The sequence below is a fragment of the Phacochoerus africanus genome, chromosome 5, assembly GCF_016906955.1.
Source record: "Phacochoerus africanus isolate WHEZ1 chromosome 5, ROS_Pafr_v1, whole genome shotgun sequence".
Taxonomy (NCBI): Eukaryota; Metazoa; Chordata; class Mammalia; order Artiodactyla; family Suidae; genus Phacochoerus; species Phacochoerus africanus.
In genome coordinates, this window is record NC_062548.1 from 112,037,901 (window position 1) to 112,058,852 (window position 20,952).

General features: G+C 42.1%; 2 protein-coding genes across 3 annotated transcripts in view; one reads left to right on the forward strand and one right to left on the reverse strand.

Moving 5' to 3' along the window:
• Positions 1–2,701: 2,701 nt before the first annotated feature.
• Positions 2,702–3,644, reverse strand: LOC125128487 (proline-rich protein HaeIII subfamily 1-like). Its single transcript, XM_047782816.1, has 2 exons — positions 3,530–3,644; positions 2,702–3,471 (listed from the first exon to the last, which is right to left on the reverse strand). Exons 1-2 carry the CDS (start codon positions 3,642–3,644, stop codon positions 2,702–2,704), a joined length of 885 nt encoding a protein of 294 aa, XP_047638772.1.
• Positions 2,904–20,952, forward strand: part of MEMO1 (mediator of cell motility 1) — a 109,629-nt gene continuing 91,580 nt past the window's right edge. The window contains exons 1-2 of one of the 2 annotated variants that reach the window (XM_047782335.1): positions 2,904–2,966; positions 3,660–3,737. In XM_047782335.1, the coding sequence (XP_047638291.1) occupies positions 3,677–3,737 (61 nt within the window). In that variant the 5' untranslated portion in view covers positions 2,904–2,966; positions 3,660–3,676. Of the gene's footprint in view, positions 2,967–3,525; positions 3,738–20,952 lie in introns of those variants that run through there. The other variant, XM_047782337.1, reaches the window with a different exon arrangement.

Sequence of the window (20,952 nt, forward strand, 5' to 3'; positions counted from 1 at the left end):
AAGTCTCATTGATGCACACTTTGGTTGTTTGTAGTTGTTGGCTAGTACAGACTGATGCAGTGATTATTTGACATGCTATTTCAGAAGTTATTTTGTTTTCATTTTTTTGTTCGTTTGACCACACCTGGGTCAGGGATTGAATCTGTGCCACAGCAGTGCTAACACTGGATCCTTTAACCACTATGCCACCAGTGAACACCCAGAAGATATGTTATTAATGTTGGGTTCTGGGTGCCTTAGTTTTTTTTTTTTTAATTGATATTTCCCCAGTGCAATTTTTTTTCTACTGTACAGCATGGTGACCCAGTTACACATACATGTATACATTCTTTTTTCTCACATTATCATGCTCCATCATAAGTGACTAGACATAGTTCCCAGTGCTACACAGCAGGATCTCACTACTAATCCATTCCAAAGGCAGTAGTTCGCATCTATTAACCCCAAGCTCCCAATCCAACCCACTCCCTCCCCCATGGGTGCCTTAGTTTTTGAAGTCTGTGCTTCATAAGGACTCTCTTAATGAACATTTCCTCCTTGCCCCTTACTATGGATGATATTTATGGAGTGTCAAGCCCCAATCCCTGGTGGATATAATGGAAATTGTTAACAACATGAGAATTGTACAGTATTGCCCAATGGGCTTCTTCTGGGATATGATGTATTTCGAATTATATGGATTTTCCTTAATTTGAGAGATGTAGGTAAGTGAATAGTTTCAACTTACTTTTTTCAAGAGTCTTTCCTTGAATAATGTAGCCAGAATAAGATGGACAGGAAGAATAATGATGGGATATATTAAAAACATCCTAGAAATAGAAAATCCTTTAATCTTTCACTTTGCTTGGTATTGTGGTTTTGGCTGAGTTTGATCAGTAAGAAAAATCTTTTGGGGAAAAAGATTCCAATTGAGCATTTTAATAGGAGGGGAGCTTAATTTTAGATGAGACTATTAGTTTGGAGTGCAACCTAGGTTTACTGCTAGGAGGAGGGGATAATGATAAACATTTAAAACAACAGTTTATAAGTTGTTTTCTAGTACCTTACTTAATGATTCTCACAGTGATCCTGTAAGTTAGATATTACCGTCTTTGGATTTGAAAGATGAGAAAACTGTGGGTTGAAAAGGTTAAATGGCTAGATATTAGTTCATGAGTGACAGAGCTATCAAGTCTGTACACCATATCAATTTCCTTTTCTTGAAAGTTACAATGAAAAGTTTATCATTTCAGCAGTTATCAGTGAGTTTTGGTTCTCCAGGAAGAGTACGGGGGAAATAGCTTCAGCTCTTCTTTTTCTCTAATCCCTAAATTGACTGTTTGCCCTGTGTGTGTGTGTGTGTGTGTGTAGCATAATATCCTAATATTTGGGCAGATTAGTGATGAAGTGAAAGGGTCAAAAATTGAATAAAGAGTTCCCTGATGGCTCAGCGGGTTTCAGAACCTGAGTTATCATCCTTGTGGGTCTGGTTGTTGCTGTGGCATAGGTTCAATCCCTGGCCCGGGAACTGCATGCCTCCAGCAAGGCCAGAAAAAAAAAAAAAAAAAAAGAACTATATAGATTGGAGATTTTTTCTTTTTAGCTTAAAAACAGTGTATAAAAAAGGTGTGAAAATCAGAAGTTCCACTGTTGACCAGGTTTTAGGACTGGCATCTTACACAAGATCCTTAGGCCTTAAAGTCGAAAAAGGTGGGAGGAGGGGTAGAAACAGGATACTACCTTAAAATAAAAAAGAAACAAAAACAAACTATTATTATGACACTAGGAAAATTTGAAAATTAAGCAGTCAGTTGTTTGCTTTGGACTCTGCTGGGGAATCTGTTTAATATGAAATTCAGATATAACAATTTTAAGGTTTAACCCCAAGTCTTTTATTGAGGGTATGAAACTTTCTTACTCTCTTTCTAGTTTTGTAAGTATTTCATAACAACATTTCCTCGGAGGTCAAAGGTATTCTACTTAGTTGTGATTCTTGTATAATTTTAAAGTCATTCTTTGTTCCTGATACTTAGGTGGAATATTGGGATTTAAAAGACAATGGAAGGTTAGGGAGTTCCCCTCGTGGCTCAGTGGTTAATGAATCCGACTAGGAACCATGAGGTTGTGGGTTCAATCCCTGGCCTCGCTCAGTGGGTTAAGGATCCGGCGTTGCTGTGAGTTGTGGTGTAGGTCGCAGATGTGGCTGGGATCCTCCGTTGCTGTGGCTGTGGTGTAGGCCGTCGGCTACAGCTCCAGATAGACCCCTAGCCTGGGAACCTCCATACGCCGAGTGTGCGGCCATAGAAAAGACCAAAAGAAAAAAAAAACAAACAAACAAAACAAAAAAGATAACGGGGGGTTGGAAATAATGTTTGTTGTATGACTACTCTATCAGACCCTTTACATTTATTGATTTTTATCCTGGGGACGCACCTTGAGTACTGTTATGCCTATTTTAGAGATGAGAATAACTGAGGGCTGCTATATCACACTGCAGTCGTTACAGAGTTGAGACATGCAGTTACATAAATATAACTTGAAACAAGGTAACTGTTTACGGTGTCAAAGCCATGGTTAGGTGGTAAAAGTGGCTCTCTGAAGCAAAAACTAGTATTTGCAGGATCACAGGCACACTACCATGCTCCTGCTTCTACAAATGCACTTCCCAACGTGGCCGCAAACACGCATGCCAAGGAGTGAAACCTTGCGGGGTAAGTATCCACTAAGGACTCCTGTTATGGTGGGGAAACCGGGGCGACTTTCCGCGTGGAGAGCTGCCTCTGCGTGTCCTCTGTGCTCTTCGTTTAAGGAAGTTGGCTGGGGGAGGGGGCTTGCCCTGCGGCTGCGTCCTGCTCCGCACGCCCTCCCCCTCCCAGCCTCTGCTGCCACTAAACCCCGGAGAGCGGAGCGTGCACGTTGAGAATCCTCGGCAGGCCTGGCCGCGGCTGCTGGGCATGCTCAGTGGGCAGGACTCGTTAGAGTGGCGAGTAAGGAAGCGTTGGCTCTTCTCCGGGTCTGCCTTCCCCGGTTCAGGCCCCGGCCCTGGGCTTTTGTGTGCGCGGAGCTGCAGCCGCCGCTGCCTCCTCGCGGGGCCGCCCGACCCCAGATGCCGTCTGGCCTGTCCGGTGTCCGTCGTTAACCTCGCCGCGCGGCCGGAGGAGGCGCGGGGCGGGGCCGGCGGGCCCGCGGCCGGGCGGGCAGGAGGGCCCCGCTGGGGGTAGGGGTGGGTGCGGGGAGTCCCGCGGGGGGTGGGGGGAGGGGGCGGGCGCGGAGTCACGGGGGTGGGGTCACCGGCGTTGGCTCCGGGAGGCCGACCCGGAGGGGAGGGGGCCGTGGGGGCGGCTCGGCGGAACCTGCCCCGGCTGGGGAGCAGCGGCGACTCCGGGGGCCGGGGCCAGGGCTTTCCCGGCTTGGGTAAAGCCGCCGCGGGCCTCATCTTCCGGCGGTCGCCCGAGTTTGTGGTGATTGTTGCCGCCGCCGCCACCGCCCCGGCTGCCATCTCCTCCTCCTCCCGGGCCGCCGCCTCCTCTTCTTCCTCCTCCTCCTGGGCCGGGCTGATCCCCTCCCCGCTGCCGCCTCCTCCTGGGCTGGGCCCGCGGTGTCTCGTCCCCTTGCGGAGCCGCTCCCGCCGCCGCCGCCGCCGCCGCCGCCGCCTCCTCATTCATCCTCGTGCACCATAGGCGGCACAGGCACCAAGATGTCCAACCGAGTGGTCTGCCGGGAAGCCAGTCACGCCGGGAGCTGGTACACAGCCTCAGGTAGGGCCCCAGGCCGGCCGGCCCGCCCGCCGCCGCTGCCGCCTGGCCCCGCGCCCGGCCGGCCGAGGTCGGCGGCTCGGCCCCGCGCGGCAGCGGGAGGGACGAGGGCGCGGACGGCCGCCGGCCGCGGACCGCGTGGGGAGGGAGCGGGCCGGAGGCGGGCCTCGCCGCCTCCCCCACCCGGGCGGCATCCCGCGGGGCAGCTCCGGGTCGGCCGGCCTCACGCTCTGCCCCGAGTTGGGCGAGAGGGGAGAGTTGCCGCCTGGGCAGCCTGCCCCCTCCCTCGGGACCAGGCTCGAGGAAAGAATGTGCTCCTGGTCCGAGCCTACTTATCGTCTCCCCCGGCTCTTGGGAAGCGGGCGGCGGGCCGCAGCCACCCCCGGCAGGACGGTTTGCACGGGGCCGAGCGACCCTCCGCCCTCCGGCCGCGGGAGGGACGCTCCTTCCTCTTCTCCCGTCTTCTTTCCTCTCCTCTCCGCCGGCGCTCCGAGCGTTGCCCGCGACCGGGGAGTTCTCAGGCTCCCGGGGCGCACGCCCGCTTCTGCCGGCCGGTCTCTGGCCAGGCGGTCTTGGCAGTTTAAAAGGGAGGCCGCATTTCCCCCTCAGCGTTCAGGTGCTCAGCCGGCTGGAGAAGAGCGAAGGGTAGTACTCGTTGGCGTTGCCAGACCAGAGGCAAGGTCTTGGCATGTGGGATCTGCGAGCAGAGGCCCTTTTCTGGGATTTGCAGCTCTGTCTGTTGGGGGTAGGGTAGAAGTATTACTAAGCAGAGGCTTGGGGTGGCCTCCCAGCTCTTTTGTCAGTGTTTTCATTGTTACTGTCATTCACGAAAGGGGCAGCTGGAGATGGCATCAGCACTTTTCCTGAGCAGCCTCTCCAGTCTCTAGTCGCTCAACACCGAGTAGGTGCTGGCACTACCTGGGTTGGGTCAGGTTTTGAGAGAGTTTATAGTCTTCTGTCGACACTGTCCAAAAACATTTTAGAGATCTTTATGTAAGAGAGAGTAGGGACTTTCCCTTTAATAAAGCTCTTGTTAGAACGACTGTTTTCTGGGGTTATTTTCAGGAGTCACATTTATGGTAAGTTGACAAAGTTGTACTGTGATTCCTGAGTTTTCAGTCATTTGCAGTTGGCCTGTCAATAACTAGACCCAGTTCTTTAATGCGGATGGGATCATGCTTCCTTTTGCAGTTAGCTGGATTGGATAGTGACATGTTTTGTGAGAAAACAAAGATTTGGAGGAAAATTCATTTCTCCGAGGTTGCTAAACTCATTAAATACAAACTCTTTACTGACTCACTGAATATTTGCTGTGTTAAGAAGATACAAAGAATTATGATGATATAGACTTGCAAGCTTAACAGGTAGCTATAGTTGTGCATTAAGCAGATGACTTTTAATAGTTACATGGCTTCCCTCATGGTCCTAAAGTACTTCATAAACATTTGATCAGTTCTCACAACCTTAGAATGTCAGTTAAGTTTTTCTTTTTCTGCTTATGGGCATGCTCCCAAGACTCTGTACAAACCAGTGAGTGGCTGAAGCGTGATGGGAGTCAGTGGCTCCTGGGTTTGTTCTCCAATCAGTGCATTATTAATATTAAAATTATCAATGAATAATAGTCTTTTCAGGGTTGTAAATCACTAAGCTTTTTTTGTGCATTGTGTTTTGAAGCGTTAAAATCTTAGTTTTCACTTTCATGGCCATCTTTTGGTTAATTTGTTTTTGTTTTCTATACTTTTCAAAAGTGTTTTAAACTTTTTTGTGGTTTGAATTGAAATGTGGGCAAATGATTCTGGAGGAATTTTTATAGGTTCTTGAACATTCTTTGTCTAGTAAAATAAGGCATAGTTCACACTTCTGGACTTGAAAATTCTTCACTAGTCTTCTCAAGTCTAAGAAGAATCCTTTAATCCATCCCAAAACATTCTGTGATTAAAACTATTAATAGGGAACTAAAATGTGCAGCTTTCTTAAAATTTTATTAAAGTATATTAGTCCCCAAATTCTGAATGAAATCATTAATGCTATTTTGGTAATGTGGATTGTCATAGAGAACCTTAGTGTTTAAAAAAAAAAAGTCAGATTGTGGCTTGTGTGTGTGTTGTGTTTATATGTGACTTTTAACTTGAGTGAATTTAAAGGGTGAATTTAAAGCGATTTAGTTATAAAAGCTTATTTTGTATTTTAAAAATGAGTAAAAATATAGGTAAGTAAATTTTGACTTGGTCAGGTAACTTCTAGATTGATATCATTGTATCAGTGTATCTAGACTGATAACATTGACCACAGGAAAATTTCTACTTGTGTGATGATTCATTCCCCCCTTAACCTAGTCCTAAAAACACGTAATAGCAGAGAGAGAGAGATGTGTTTTTGATTGTCATTCTGTAGTTCCTGCAGCATTCAGATTGTGTCCAAAGAATTAGTGTTCAGCTACTAATAAAAGTGTGAAATTACATTTGCTTCGGATTATATAGCTAGTTCAGAAAAAAAAGTGTATGTATACATATATGTTATGTATATACACACACATCTTCATTTTTATTTTTTCCTTGTTATATGCTAGATCCCTTGATAGAGGTATCAAGTATTCCTTCCTCTCAAAGAAGTTTGTTTGAAGTAAATAATAATTCAAGACAGCAAATAAATTTCACATGTGTTGAGGCAGTGCTTTTTGGGAGTTTGGAGGAGGGTGGAATCACTTAAAAGGGTTTGAATTATGCTTTGAAGGAAGGGTATTTGAGTGGTCTTGGAAAGGGACAAATTACATTGGGGAGCACACAAAGATAGAGGCAGGTAAATGTAAGTAGGTCAATTTAATAGGAATGGAAGGTTCTCACAGGGCTGTAGTTCATGAGCCTGGTTTGAGCTAGAGTATGGATGCCTATGAATGCTGTACATCATAGAGATTTGACTTATTCAGTAGACAGTCAGGACCAGTGCAGAAGTTTCTGAGTAGGGGACTAACATATGAGTAGCATTTTAGGAAAATTAATCTTGTAGGAAGGTTAATCCTTGCTTATTTACGGGTATATAGCAGGGATCAGCAAACACTATGCCTGCAGCCTAAATCCAGCCTGAGGTCTTTTTAAACTTTAATTAATTAATTAATTTACGTAAACTCTGCTAGCAAAGAATGGTTTTTTTATTTTATTTTTTTATTTTTCCATGGCTGTACCCACGGCATATGGAAGTTACTGGCTTAGGGGTTGAATTGGAGCTGCAAAGGCCAGGCTATGCCACAGCCACAGCAGTGCCAGATCCAAGCCACATGTGTAACCTACACCGAAGCTTGCAGCAGCATCAGATCCTTAACCCACTGAGTGAGGCCAGGGATCTAACCTGAGTCCTCAGGGACACTGTGTTGGGTTCTTAACCCACTGAGCCACAATGGGAATTTCCGGTTTTTAATTTTTAAAGGGTTTAAAAAACAAAACCCAAAAAGTGCAATAGAGATGATGTATGGCCTGTGAAGCCTATTTACTATTTGGCCCTTTATAGAAAAAATTTGTTGATTCATAATGTATGTTTGTGGTTCTCAAAACGTGACTCTAGACCAGCAGCATAATGTGTTTCTACTCTATTTTTTTCTGGACTTGTAATATCTTTCATTTCATTATTTCAGGCCGTTATCATCTTCCATCTGGGCAGTTAGTTATAAATGCCTCCTAACTGTCTTTCTGCCAGCCTTATCCCCCTTAAGTCCATCTTCTGCATTGCTGCCTAAATAATCTGTCTGACCACATAATTTCTTTGCATAAACCTCACCCATCTTGCCTGTTGTGTAAGGTCTAAGTCCCTTCATGACTTGGCATCTTTCTGTCTCTTTGGCCATTTCCCCCAACACCATCCCACTTCTTGCTTTTACTATCCTTAAGCAACGTCTAGCAGCTGTTCATTGTTTCTTTAAATACACTGTGCTGTTTCTTATCACTGTGTTTTTATTCAAGCTGTTTCCTGTGTTGGAATGCACTTTGCCAGGGTACCTCCTTCTCATCTTTTAAGGACTCAGGTGTTAAAACCTCCAGGAAGCCTAACCCTGGCTGTTTTTTGATATTCTTCTTTGTTCCCATAATATCCTGTTATCTGTATATGTGGTCTTCTGTAAGATTATGAATTCTTAGAAGCCAGGGTCCATGTCTTACTCATTTCTTTTTGTATCAGAAGTTCTCAGCACAGAGAACTTTCATGGTAGATATTCAGTAAGTATCCGAATAAGCGAATGTTAAAGTGTTTGCCATATAGTAGACTTGGACAGAGTTATTAATTTTTAAATCTCTAAGAGCATTGGGGACAATTCAGGACCATTGCTAGTTAAGTCTCTGAGCGTAGTATAGGTGAAGAATCTTCTGGGGGGTAGGAAACAGACCTAGTTGAAGTCCTTATTTAATGTAAGATTTTTTTTTTTTTTTTTTTTTCCCTTTTGGCTGCCCCATGGCATATGGAAGTTCCCGGGCCAGGGATCAGATCCAAGCTGCAGTTGCGACCTGTGCCACAGCTGCGGCAATGAGGGATCCTTTAACCTACTGTGCAGGACTGGGGATTGAACCTGTGTCCTGGCCCTGCAGAGACGCAGCCAATCCTGTTGTGCCACAGTGGGAACACCTAATATAAGATTTTTAAAGAAGTAAGACATAAATATACATATAAAAGTATACAGCTAGATGAATTTTTACAAAATAATCATATCAATGTAGTCATCACCCAGCTCAATAAACGTCCTTACTGGTATTCCCAACTCCTCCCACTGTGTTCCTTGTTTCCTAAAACTGTAGAACAATTTTATCTGTTTTTGAACTCTGTATATGTGGAAGCAAATAGTATAACTTGTTTGAGCTTCTGCTCAACATTACCTTTATGAGATTAATCCATGTTGTATTGAGATTTGTTTTGTCTTGTTGTTTTATTCTGTTAATAAACAACAGTTTATCCCTTCTTTTGGTGGACATTTGGGTTATTTACAGTTTTGCTGCTTTGAACATTTTTTTAATCTTTTTCCTAATGAACATATATGTACATTTTTTGGGGGTATATATTTTAAGTGGAATTATTAGGTCATGCTTATGGCTATGGTATATTTAGTTTCAGGTGATTTTGCTAAAGTTTTGCCAAGTGCTTATACAAATTTACACTCCCACCAGTTATATGAAAGAATTCCAGTTGTTCTACATCTTTGTCGGCACTTGGTATTGTCAGTCTTTTATTTTTAGTTATTCTGGGAGGGTGTGTGGTGGTACTGTGTTGTTTTGATTTTATTTCCCTGCTAACTAATGAAGTTGAGCACCTTTTCGTATTAGGGGTTTATTGGCTGTTCTGACTTCTGCTTTTGTGAAGTGTCTGTTAAGTTTTTTGCTCTTTTTCTACTAGAGTATTTATTTTTTTTCATATTGATTTGTAGTTCTTTATATATTCTGGATATAGTCTTTTTAGGTATATGTATTCTAGATATCTTCTGCAGCCTTTTCAGGATCTTGATGTCTTAGCGAATCACAGTTCTTAATGGCATGAAGTTAAAAAAGTGGTATCTTTTCTCCCAAGAGATAGAACATTTTCAGAATTCCAGAGGGACGTATTACATTTTAATGTTTTCTGAAATTGGTATATTTTATATCTTAAGTGTATATTTAATGTGGGAGGGCTTTTCCTTCCTTAGAAAGTGGTTGTTATATTGACATTACATCTTATGATTACTAGTATCACAGCACTGAGTAAATATAAAAAAACTAATGATTTCTTAAGGCATTCTTGAAATAGTTTTATGATATCTATGTTAATAGCAATTTTACTTTTTAAGTTTAATTCTGTCATGTTTCTAAATATGCGTAATAAAATTATATTAAGGTTCTATAGTTGGAAAAACCACAACTTTTTTTTGGCATGTACTTTTGAGTTCTAGAGTGTCAAAATATATCTTGGTATTTGAGAAATTTAAAAACTGACTAATAGTTCCCATCATGGCACAGCGGAAACGAATCCGACTAGGAACCATGAGGGTTGCGGGTTCAATCCCTGGCCTCGCTCAGTGGGTTAAAGATCTGGCATTGCCATGAGCTGTGGTGTGGATGTGTTTTTCTGCTGTGCAATGACAGGAACTCCTGTGTGATGATTTTTCTTTGCATCTCATCCTTTTTTTTTTAAATCTTGGAGAAAGGCAAGAAGGAAAGAACAAACTTAATAGGTAAACTGTTGAGATTATTGCTCGATTACCTCTTTTTCACTTTCTTTCCTATCCTTTCACGTGCCATTTCCAAGTCAGTAATCTTCTTCTCTACCTGCAGAGTGTAGTTTATGTTATCTACTTCTGAGTTTTTGACCATTTGTCATTTGTGGAACTCCCTGGTGGCCTATCGCTTAAGGAATTGGCATTGTCACTGCTGTGGCTTGTGTTCCTGCTGTGGGGTGGGTTGCATCCCTGGCCCAGGAACTTAGTATGGGTGCAGTGCTCCCCCCACTTCTCAAAAAGTCATTTGTTAAGTGTATTCCATATTTGTATTACATGTTTGTGTATGTAACCTCTAATCTTCAAAAGGCCAATGCCAATACAAGGTTGGTATTATCTCCTTTTATGGATATGGAAACAATGATTCAGAGAGGTTGAGTAACTTGTTTAAGGTGTAGCAAGTGAGTGGAAGAGCCAGTTTGACTTCAAAACTAGAGTTTAATGGAAAGGCAGGGAGGTATGAGGAGATTTGCTGCCCCAAACACTGAACTTTTCTGTTCGATTCAGGTTTTTCCAAACTACAGTATAGACATTTAATTCACACTTACGTATCATTTAAGGTTTATAAAGCAGTTTCTCATACATTTTTGATTTTCAAAATAATCTTATAATTAGGTATAGGATAGGTAAGGCAGGCTGGTTTTCAATCCATCCTCACCTTGCTGTTTCATTGATGAGAAACTAAGACTTGAAGGAAGCTAAATTGCCTGACTAGTAAATGGTTGAGCTGGAATTTGAACCTAGGACTTCTATCTGAAGCTTAGTATTTTATATAGTGATGCCAGAGTAAGTAAAAGTTGAACTGTTTGGAATCAGTGTCTCTATAATTGTCAGAAAATATAAATAATAAAAATATAACAAATATTTATGAATATTGAATATTATTCATAGAGTAAAATACTGACAAAGGAATTGGTATATTTTATTTATTTATCCATTTTTTTGTCTTTTTGACTTTTCTAGGGCTGCTCCCATGGCATATGGAGGTTCCCAGGCTAGGGGTTGAATCGGAGCTGTAGCCACCGGCCTACACCACAGCCACAGCATCACAGGATCCAAGCTGCGTCTGCAACCTACATCACAGCTCACAACAACGCTGGATCCCCAACCCACCGAGCAAGGCCAGGGATGGAACCCGCAACCTCATGGTTCCTAGTCGGATTTGTTAGCCACTGTGCCATGATGGGAACTCCGGAATTGGTATATTTTAATTAGTCTAGTCCTAGGATTTGAATTGGGCCTAACAAAACTTGGCACTACTACAGAGGCTTTATTTAACATTCATTGATTCAGTGTTGGACAAACTCAGTTCTGTGTAAAAGGTACTGATTTAGGGACTAGGTGCATAGCAGGAGATGAAACAGAGAGGAATACCTGTAGTTTATATTCTGGTTGGGGGAGATAGACAATAAATAAGTTAAGTGAAACATATGTAGCATGTTAGATAGAGGAAAGTGCTATGTAGTATTAGAAAGCAACTAAAGCAGAGCTGGCCCATAAGGAATGTTAAAGAATGGGAGCAAAATTTGCAATTTTTCCCTCTCTTTCTTGTTTGCTTGCTTGCTTGCTTGCTTTTTAAGGCCACATGTGCAGCATATGGAAGTTCTCAGGCTAGGGGTTGAATTGGAGCTGTAGCTGCTGGCCTATACGACAGCCACAACAGCAATGTCGAGTCTGAGTTACATCTATGACCTATGCCGCAGCTCATGACAACTCTGGATCCTTAACCCACCGAGCAAGGCCAGGGATCAAACCTGAATCCTTGTGGATACTAGTTGGATTTGTAACCCAGTGAGCCACAATGGGAACTCCAGAAAAGTTTGCAGTTTTAAATAGAAAGGACCTGGTAGACTTCACTGAACTGAACATTTGAGTGAAGACTTGAGGTAGGTAAAAGAACAAGCCTTGCATTCGAGATAATTTTAGGGTATAGCAAGTTCAGAGGTCCTGTGGCTAGAGCAGGCCTGGATTTTTGAGGAATCCAAGGAGGGCATTGTAACTGGAATGAAATGACCTGGGGCAGAGTAGTCTGATAGGAGGTTAAAAATAGCTGGAGCAGACACACAAAGGTGTTGTGGTCAGATGATAGTAGGTCTGGAAGACTATCATAAGGACTTTTACTTGAATGAGATAGCCATTGGAAAGTTTTGAGCAGTTGGTGACATGATCTAATTTAATTTAGACATACTAGAATCACTTGACTACCATGTTCAAAGTATACTACAGTGGTGAAGGCAGTGGGAAGGGCAGAACTAAGGAGACCACTTAAGATGAAAACAGCCATCTAAGTGAAAGATGATGATGGCTCAGATTAAGTAATAGCTGTGAAGGGTAAGAAGTGGTTGATGACGATGTATTTTGAAGGTAGATTTGAAAGGATTTGCTGACATACTTGCAGTGGGATCTAAGAGAAAGAGAAGAGTCATGGATATTTCTTAAAATATATTCCTGAGCAGTTGTAGTAATGAAGTTGCTATTATCTGAGAGACAGTGAAGAATTAAGAGAAACAGGTTTGGAAGGGGAAGGTTAGAAGCTCAATTTTGGTTTGTTAAGCTTGAGATGTTTATTATATAGTTAAGTGGTTACACGAATCTGGAGTTTAAGGGAGACATTTAGGGTGGAGATATAAATTATCCAATATTGGAATTATCATTGTATAGATAATATTTAAACTGAGTTATCTAGGTGAAATCACTGTAAGAATTAGGGTAGCCAGAAAAAAGAGGTTCCTGACTGAGCCTTAGAATATTTCCATCTTGAAGAGGTTGAGGAGGTGAGGGAGGAGGATATGTAAGGAAGATAGATTAAGCATCTCATGAGGAGGAGAATGATATGTCCTGGGACCCCAGTAGAGAAAATGCTTTAAGACATCTTAACACAGTTTATACAGATTTTTCTCTGTTTTTTCTTTAATAAACACGTTTAAGTCTGGTCTACGCCACTCGGTCTTAGCGATCTTTTATGCTACTGCCATAGCTTCCTAACTGGTTGCCTAGTTTCCATTCTGACCTTTATACAGCAGCCTGAGAGATCTTATAAAAATGCAAATGAGATAATATTCCAATCTTAAAATCCTATCATACTTAAAATCACATTTAAAATCCTTGCCAAGGCTTAGAACGTTTTATTTTTTATTTTATTTTATTTTTTGTCTTTCTGCCTTTTCTAGGGCCACTCCTGCAGCATATGGGCCATTCCTGCAGCATATGGAGGTTCCCAGGCTAGGGGTTTAATCAGAGCTATAGCCACCAGCCTACGCCACAGCTTCTGCAACGCCAGATTGGAGCCGAGTCTGCGACCTACACCACAGATCACGGCAACGGGTCAGATCCTTAACCCACTGAGTGAGGCCAGGGATCGAACCTGCAACCTCATGGTTCCTAGTTGAATTCGTTAACCACTGAGCCACGCCGGGAACTCTGGCTTAGAACGTTTTACATGCTTTGCTGCTCACTTTTAGATTTCATCTATCTTGTCCTTTACCTTATTCTGTTCCAGCCATTCTGTCAGACTTATTCTTCCCTTAGAACTTTTGCATATACTTTAGCACATTGACTTATCCTGGCTTGGTAATTAAGGAAAGGATGTGTTTATTGTTTCCCTTATTTTGTTGGTCACGATTAAGAGGAGAAATAGGAAGAGATATTAGAATGGGATAGCTTTTCCCAAAGCGTTCTGAGAAGCAGTGGTCCCCGAAGATGTCTTTGCAGAAAGGGTTTATGGTCAAATAAGTTTAGGAAATGTTGCATCTGTTTTTCTCCCTTGGGCCCAGGCAACTAACAATAGACTTGTTTTATGGCTCATTACATAGTCTGTCTTGGTGAATGTTCTGTGTTTGTTTGAAAATAATGTATATTTTCTGCAGTCGTGGAGTAGAATGTTCTAAATGTTAATTAAGTGTAGAGTTATTGTATTTAAACCTTCTACATTCCTATTGATTGATTTTCCTTCCCTCCCATCAATTTCTGAGAGCTGTGTTGAAATTTCTTTTCTTTCTTTTTTTTTTTTTTTGTCTTTTTGTCTTTTTAGGGTCGCACCGGCAGCATATGGAGGTTCCCAGGCTGGGGGTCTAATCAGAGCTGTAGCCGCCGGCCTATGCCACAGCCACAGCAATGCAGGATCCAAGCTGCGTCTGAGACCTATACCACAGCTCATGGCAATGCCGGATCCTTAACCCGCTGAGCGAGGCCAGGGATCAAACCTGCATCCTCATGGATACTAGTTGGATTTGTTTCCACTGTGCCATAACCAGAACTCTGAAATTTCCTTTCCCTTCCTTCCTTCTTTTCTCTCTCTCTCTCTCTTTTACTTTCTTTCTTCCCTCCCTTCCTCACTTGTTTTCCCTGCACCCGCAGCATACAGAAATCTTTTTTTTTTTTGTCTTTTTGCCTTTTCTAGGGCCGCTCCCTCGGCATATGGAGGTTCCCAGGCTAAGGGTCTAATCGGAGCTGTAGCCACCAGCCTACACCAGAGCCATAGCAACGCCAGATCTGAGCCGCATCTGCGACCTACACCACAGCTCACGGCAGCATTGGATCCTTAACCCACTAAGCAAGGCCAGGGATCGAACCCACAACCTCATGGTTCCTAGTCGGATTCGTTAACCACTGCACCACGAAGGGAACTCCAGCATACAGAAATCTTGGCCAGGGATCAAATCCGAGCCACAGCTGTGGCAATGCTGGATCTTTTACCCTACTGCACTGGGCTGGGGATTGAACCGCACCTCCGCAGTGACCTGAGCCACTGCAGTTGGATTCTTAACCCACTGTGCTGCAGTGGGAACTCCTGGAATTACATTTTCTTGATGAATTGACTATCACTCTGTATGTTCCTCTTTGTATCTATCTGGTAATGGTTCTTGCTCTGAAGTGTTCTTGTTTTAATAAAGCCAATACAACAGTCTCATGATTAATATTTACATAGTATGCTCTTTTCCATATATGTTAGGGCCGCTAGGACTACCTTCACACTTGATGATTTGTAAGAAGGCTCAGCACTCAGAAAAGCTGTCATACTTACAGATAGGGTTTATTACAGATAAAGAATAAAATGAGAAAAAGCTGTGTACATTGGAGTCCAAGAGAAGCCAGGTGTGAGTGTCTAGTTGTCCTCAGTGGAATTGTTTGAATGGCACTTAATTCTCCCATCTGTGATGTGTGACAAGTGTGAAGTATTGCCAACCAGGGAAGCTCACCTAGGCCTTGGTACCCAGGGTTTTTATTGGTGTTCGATCATATAGGTACAGAGCACCCTTGTGACTGACTTTAGCTACTCAGTCTCCAGCCCTCCTTTTTCCTCAGATGTCACGCTGGTACAACCTGGACCAGGGTATAGGAGTCCAAAAACAGGGATTCACCATAAGTCATATTGTTGGCATAAACTATGTGTCAAGGTCCCAGGTATACAAAGACACTTAAAAAAGTTGTGGTAAAAATATATATAGCAAATATAGCATTTTACCAATTGCTAAGTGTATACTTCTCTGACATAAGTACATTTGTATTATTTATAGCCATCCCCAGCATCCATCTCTAGAATGTTTTATTTTTCCTGACTGGAAAGTCTGTACCCATTAAACACTTAACTCACCACTGAATCCCTCCCCCTGTCTCCCACCCCAGTCTTGGCAACCACTATCCTCCCTCCCTCCCTCCCCCACCCCTCCCCTCTCCTTCCCTTCTTTCTTTCTTGAATGACTGCACCTGGGGCAAACAAAAGTTCCCAGGCCAGGGATCGAATCTGAGCCAGATCTGAGACCTATGTTACACCTGGAGCAACACTGGATCTTTAACCCACTGGGACAGATGAGGGTTCAAACCAGCCCCTCTACAGAGACAAAATGGATAATAACCTGCTGTACCACACTGGGAACTCTGAGTATGGATTTTTATAGTTACACTGTTGATACTGTATTTCTCTAAGGACTAATTATGTTTAATGCCTTTTCATGTGCTTATTGGCTACTTCTGTCATCTTTGGAGAAATGCCTATTCAGGTCCTTTGCCTGTTTTTTTTTTTTTTTTTTTCCCCTGTCTTTTGTCCTTTTAGGGCCACACCTGTGGCATGTAGAGGTTCCCAGGTTAGGGGTCTAATGGGAGCTGTAGCTGCTGGCCTATGCCAGAGCCATAGCAACGTGGGATCCCAGTTGTGTCTGAGACCTATACCACAGCTCATGGCAACGCTGGATTGGATCCTTAATCCACTAAGTGAGGCCAGAGATCAAACCTGCAACCTCATGGTTCCTAGTCAGATTCGTTTCCACTGTACCACAATGGGAACTCCCTTTGCCTATTTTTGAATTGGATTGTTTGCTTTTTCTTTCTTTCTTTCTTTCTTTCTTTTTTTTTTTTGCGTTTTTCTTGAGCTGCTCCTGCAGCATATGGAGGTTCCCAGGCTAGGGAGTCTAATCGGAGCTGTAGCTGCTGGCCTACGCCAGAGCCACAGCAGCACGGGATCTGAGCCGTGTCTGCGACCTACACCACAGCTCATGGCAACACCAGATCCTTAACCCACTGAGCGTGGGCAGGGAACGAACCGGCAACCTCATGGTTCCTAGTCAGATTTGTTAACCACTGCGCCATGACGGGAACTCCTGTTTGCTTTTTTCTTACTGAGTTGTAAGTGTTCTTTATATAGTCTGAAGAGAAGTCTTTTATCAGATATTTGATATGCAAGTATTTTCTCCCATCTTATAGATTGTCTTTTTATTTTCTTGACAGTATTCTTTCATGCACATTTTCTGATTTTAAGGAAATTTGATATTGTCTGTTTTTTCTTTTGTTACTCATGCTTTGGTGTTATATCTAAGAAATCATTGGCAAATCCAAAATTATGAAGATTTGCCTCTGTATTTTCTTCTGAGAGTTTTAGCTTTTACGTTTAGGTTGTTGTACCATTTTGAGTTAAGTTTTGTATATGGAGTGGGTTGGGGTCAGCTTTGTTCTTTTGCATGTGGGTATTTAATTATCTTGGCACCATTTGTTGAAGAGGCTATTCTTATTGAATGTTCAAATCATGTATATTTGGGTTTATTTCTAGACTCTCAGTCCTATTACGTTGGTCTATGTATCTGTCTATCCTGTCACTACCATACTGTTTTGATTTCTGTAGCTTTTTTACCCATTTTTGAAAGGTAGTTTAGTAGGTATTGAATTTGGTGGGTATGTTGACATTACTTAGTATTTTATAAATATTCTCTTGTATTTTAGCTTGTACAGCTTCTGAGAATTCTGTGATTTTAAAAAATGTTTTTTCCGGGAGTTCCCGTCGTGGCGCAGTGGTTAACGAATCCGACTAGGAACCATGAGGTTGTGGGTTTGGTCCCTGCCCTTGCTCAGTGGGTTAACGATCCGGCGTTGCCGTGAGCTGTGGTGTAGGTTGCGGACGCGGCTCGGATCCCGCGTTGCTGTGGCTCTGGCGTAGGCCGGTGGCTACAGCTCCGATTCAACCCCTAGCCTGGGAACCTCCATATGCCGCGGGAGCGGCCCAAGAAATAGCAACAACAACAACAACAACAACAAAAAAGACAAAAAAGACAAAAAAAAATGGTTTTTTCCTTTGAGTCCAGGGCATTTTTTTTCGCCCTCTGGTTGCTTTTAAGGTTTAAAAAAAAAATTATCATTTTCCTGCTATTTTATTATCATGTGCCTTTGAAAATTTTCTTTGAATTTAATCTTGTTTGGGATTTGTCAAATTTCTTGGATCCGTGGGTCGCAGTTTGGAGCAAATTTGGAAAAACAGTCATCATTGTCACCTGAGATAGTTTTCTTTTTCACTTCCTTTTCTAGACTCCAAATAAAACCTGGATAGCTTAACATTGTCCCACATGTCACTGAGAATTATTTTTTCCCTCTGCTTTCTTCTGGATAGTTCCTTTTGCTTTGTCTTTAAATTCACTGATTTTTTTTTTCTCATGCCAGTATGTAATTTTGCTTTTAATTCTGTCAATGACATCTTTTAAGTATAAAAGAGTTAAAATAGGAGTTCCCATCATGGCTCAGTGGTTAATGAATCTGACTAGGAACCATGAGGTTGCAGGTTCGATCCCTGGCCTTGCTCAGTGGGTTAAAGATCTGGCGTTGCCGCGAGCTGTGGTGTGGGTCGCAGACGCTGCTCGGATCCCGCCTTACTATGCCTCTGGCGTAGGCCAGTGGCTACAGCTCCGATTCGACCACTAGCCTGGGAACTTCCTTGTGCCGCAGGAGCTGCCCAAGAAATGGCAAAAAGACAAAAAAAAAAAGTTAAAATAACTGCTGATTTCATGGTTTCTCTGAATATTTTCTTAATTATTATTTTATTACTATTTTATTAAGATGATTGATGTTATTTATAGGTTAAAAAACACATTTCCTTGTTGTGTTCTAGAAATAGATTGACTAGTGCTTATTCTTCTGGCATTAAGTATTTAGTTGCTAGCAATACTGTTTTGTTTCAGAGCTGAAAAGAATGGTATATTTTTTGTTTTTCCGAGATCAGAGCAACCTAGAAATTGAAAATGCGTTTGAGTTATGGCTTAATGTTGATTTAGGATTATTTTCTTTTAAATTAAATTAAATGTTAAATTGAAAAATTGAATACATTTGTATGTTTTGAATACATTTTTTATGTTTGTTTATATGTCTGTTAAAAATTAAGAGATAATTCATTGAGATGTCTCATTCCTGTACCCTTCTGTGTATTCTATATTCCCATTCCCTTATAGGTAGTTGTCTTTATCAGTTTGAGTGCCCAGTATCTTTTTTTTTTTTTAGGAGTCACTTTATCCAGTGTTTTTTTATTCATGTGTAAAGATGTATGGATATGTCATCCTTCCCCTTTTCAGCGACTGGAAGCTGAAAAGTAATAAATGCCAATCTCTCATACTTCCTTTTGTTTTATACTTTTCTTTTTGTACCTAAAACATTTATTTATTTTTATTTTTTCATTTTTTTATTATTCAAATGAATTTATCACATCTGTAGTTGTATAATGATCATAACAATCTGATTTCACATCATTTCCATCCCACAGCCCAAGCACATCCCCCCACCCTCCAAACTGTTTCCTCTGGAGACCGTAAGTTTTTCAATGTCTGTGAGTCAGCATCTGTTCTGCAAAGAAGTTCCGTCTGTCCTTTTTTCAGATTCCACATGTCAGTGAAAGCACTTGATGTTGGTGTCTCATTGTATGGCTGACTTCACTTAGCATGATAGTTTCTAGGTCCATCCATGTTGCTAAAAATGCTGGTATTTCGTTCTTTTTGATGGCTGAGTCATATTCCATTGTGTATATGTACCACATCTTCTGGATCCACTCCTCTGTCGATGGACATTTAGGTTGTTTCCATGTCTTGGCTATTGTAAATAGTGCTGCAATGAACATTGGAGTACATGTGTCTTTGCGAGTCGTGGTTTTCTCTGGATAGATGCCCAGGGGTGGGATTGCTGGATCAAATGGTAGTTCTATGTTTAGTTTTCTGAGGAAACTCCATACTGCTTTCCACAGTGGTTGCACCCATTTGCAGTCTCACCAACAGTGTACTAGGGTTCCTTTTTCTCCACACCCTCTCCAGTACTTATTGTTTGTAGACTTTTGGATGACGGCCATTCTGGGTGGTGTAAGGTGGTACCTCATCGTGGTTTTGACTTGCATTTCTCTAAGAATGAGTGCTGTTGAACATCTTTTCATGTGTTTTTTGGCCATCTGTATGTCTTCTTTGGAGAACTGTCTGTTTAGATCTTCCGCCCATTTTTTGATGGGGTTGTTTGATTTTTTGGTATGGAGCTGCAGAAGTTGTTTATAAATTTTGGAGATTAATCCCTTGTCAGTCGATTCATTTGCAAAGATGAATCGACTGACAAACCCATTCTGTGGGTTGTGTTTTTGTGTTGTTTAGGGTTTCCTTTGCTGTGCAGAAACTTTGAAGTTGTACCTAAAACATTTAGTAAGTGAAGGTCTTTTCATATTTTAACAGAAAGTCATCATTCTAACTATCATATCTCTTTTTCTGGTCATTGCTTATTTTGGTTCTTCAAAGGAAGATGGTTATGATGCATTCAGTAAGGTTATCCAAGGTGGATAGCTAAATAAAGTATCATTAGAACTCCAGCAGTTGTTTTCAAATTTATCAGTCTCAGAATCCCTTTACACTTTTCAGAATTACTGATAATCTTGAAGAATTTTTGTTTTTATAGATTGTCCATTAATGTCTATCAAATTAGAAGCTAAAACTGAGAAACATTTTTTTTAATCCACACCTGTGGCATGTGGGAGTTCCCAGACCAGGGATCTAACCTGCATCATAGCAGTGGCCCCAGCCTCCTCAGAGACAGTGGTGGCTCCTTAACCTGCTGTGCCACAATGGACCTCCCTGGAAATATTTATGTTTAATTTATTTACAAATAAGAGTAATAGGAGTTCCCGCTGTGTTACATTGGGATCTGCAGTGTCATGGGAGCACTGGGACTCAGGTTCGATCCTTGACCCAGCACAGGGGTTAAGGAAGCTTTACTGCAGATGAAGCTTTAGGTTGTAACTATGGGAGTTCCTGATGTGGCTTAGTGGTTAGCAAATCTGGTTAGGAACCACGAGGTTCAATCCTTGGGCTTGCTCAGTGGGTTAGGGATCTGGTGTTGGAGTGAGCTGTGGTGTAGGTTGCAGACGTGGCTCGGATCCGGTGTTGCTGTGGCTGTGGCGTAGGCCTGCAGCTACAGCTCTGATTAGACCCCTAGCCTGGGAACCTCCATATGCTGCGGGAGCGGCCCTAGAAAAGGCAAAAAAAAGAAAGGATAGGTTGTAACTATGGCTTGGGCTGGGAACTGCATGTGCTTTGGGGTGGCCAAAAAAAAAAGAGGACAAAAATAACAGTAATAAACCCATTCTATATTAATATAAGTAGCATTTTTAATGGAAATAACTATCTTACAAAACAGGGTAAATATTAGAGATTGGCATTTATTTCATTTTTGCAAATGTATTTAATGTCTAGCTTAATGGAAAAAAAGTTGGATTCT

What these genes read in the sequence shown, in the direction of transcription:
- LOC125128487 (XM_047782816.1), bottom strand. Translation starts at nt 3,644, where the DNA reads ATGAATGAGGAGGCGGCGGCGGCGGCGGCGGCGGCGGCGGGAGCGGCT. An exon ending in GCGGGGAGGGGATCAGCCCG is followed by an intron (nt 3,472 to 3,529) that starts GCCCAGGAGGAG and finishes AGGAGATGGCAG; the next exon opens with CCGGGGCGGTGGCGGCGGCG.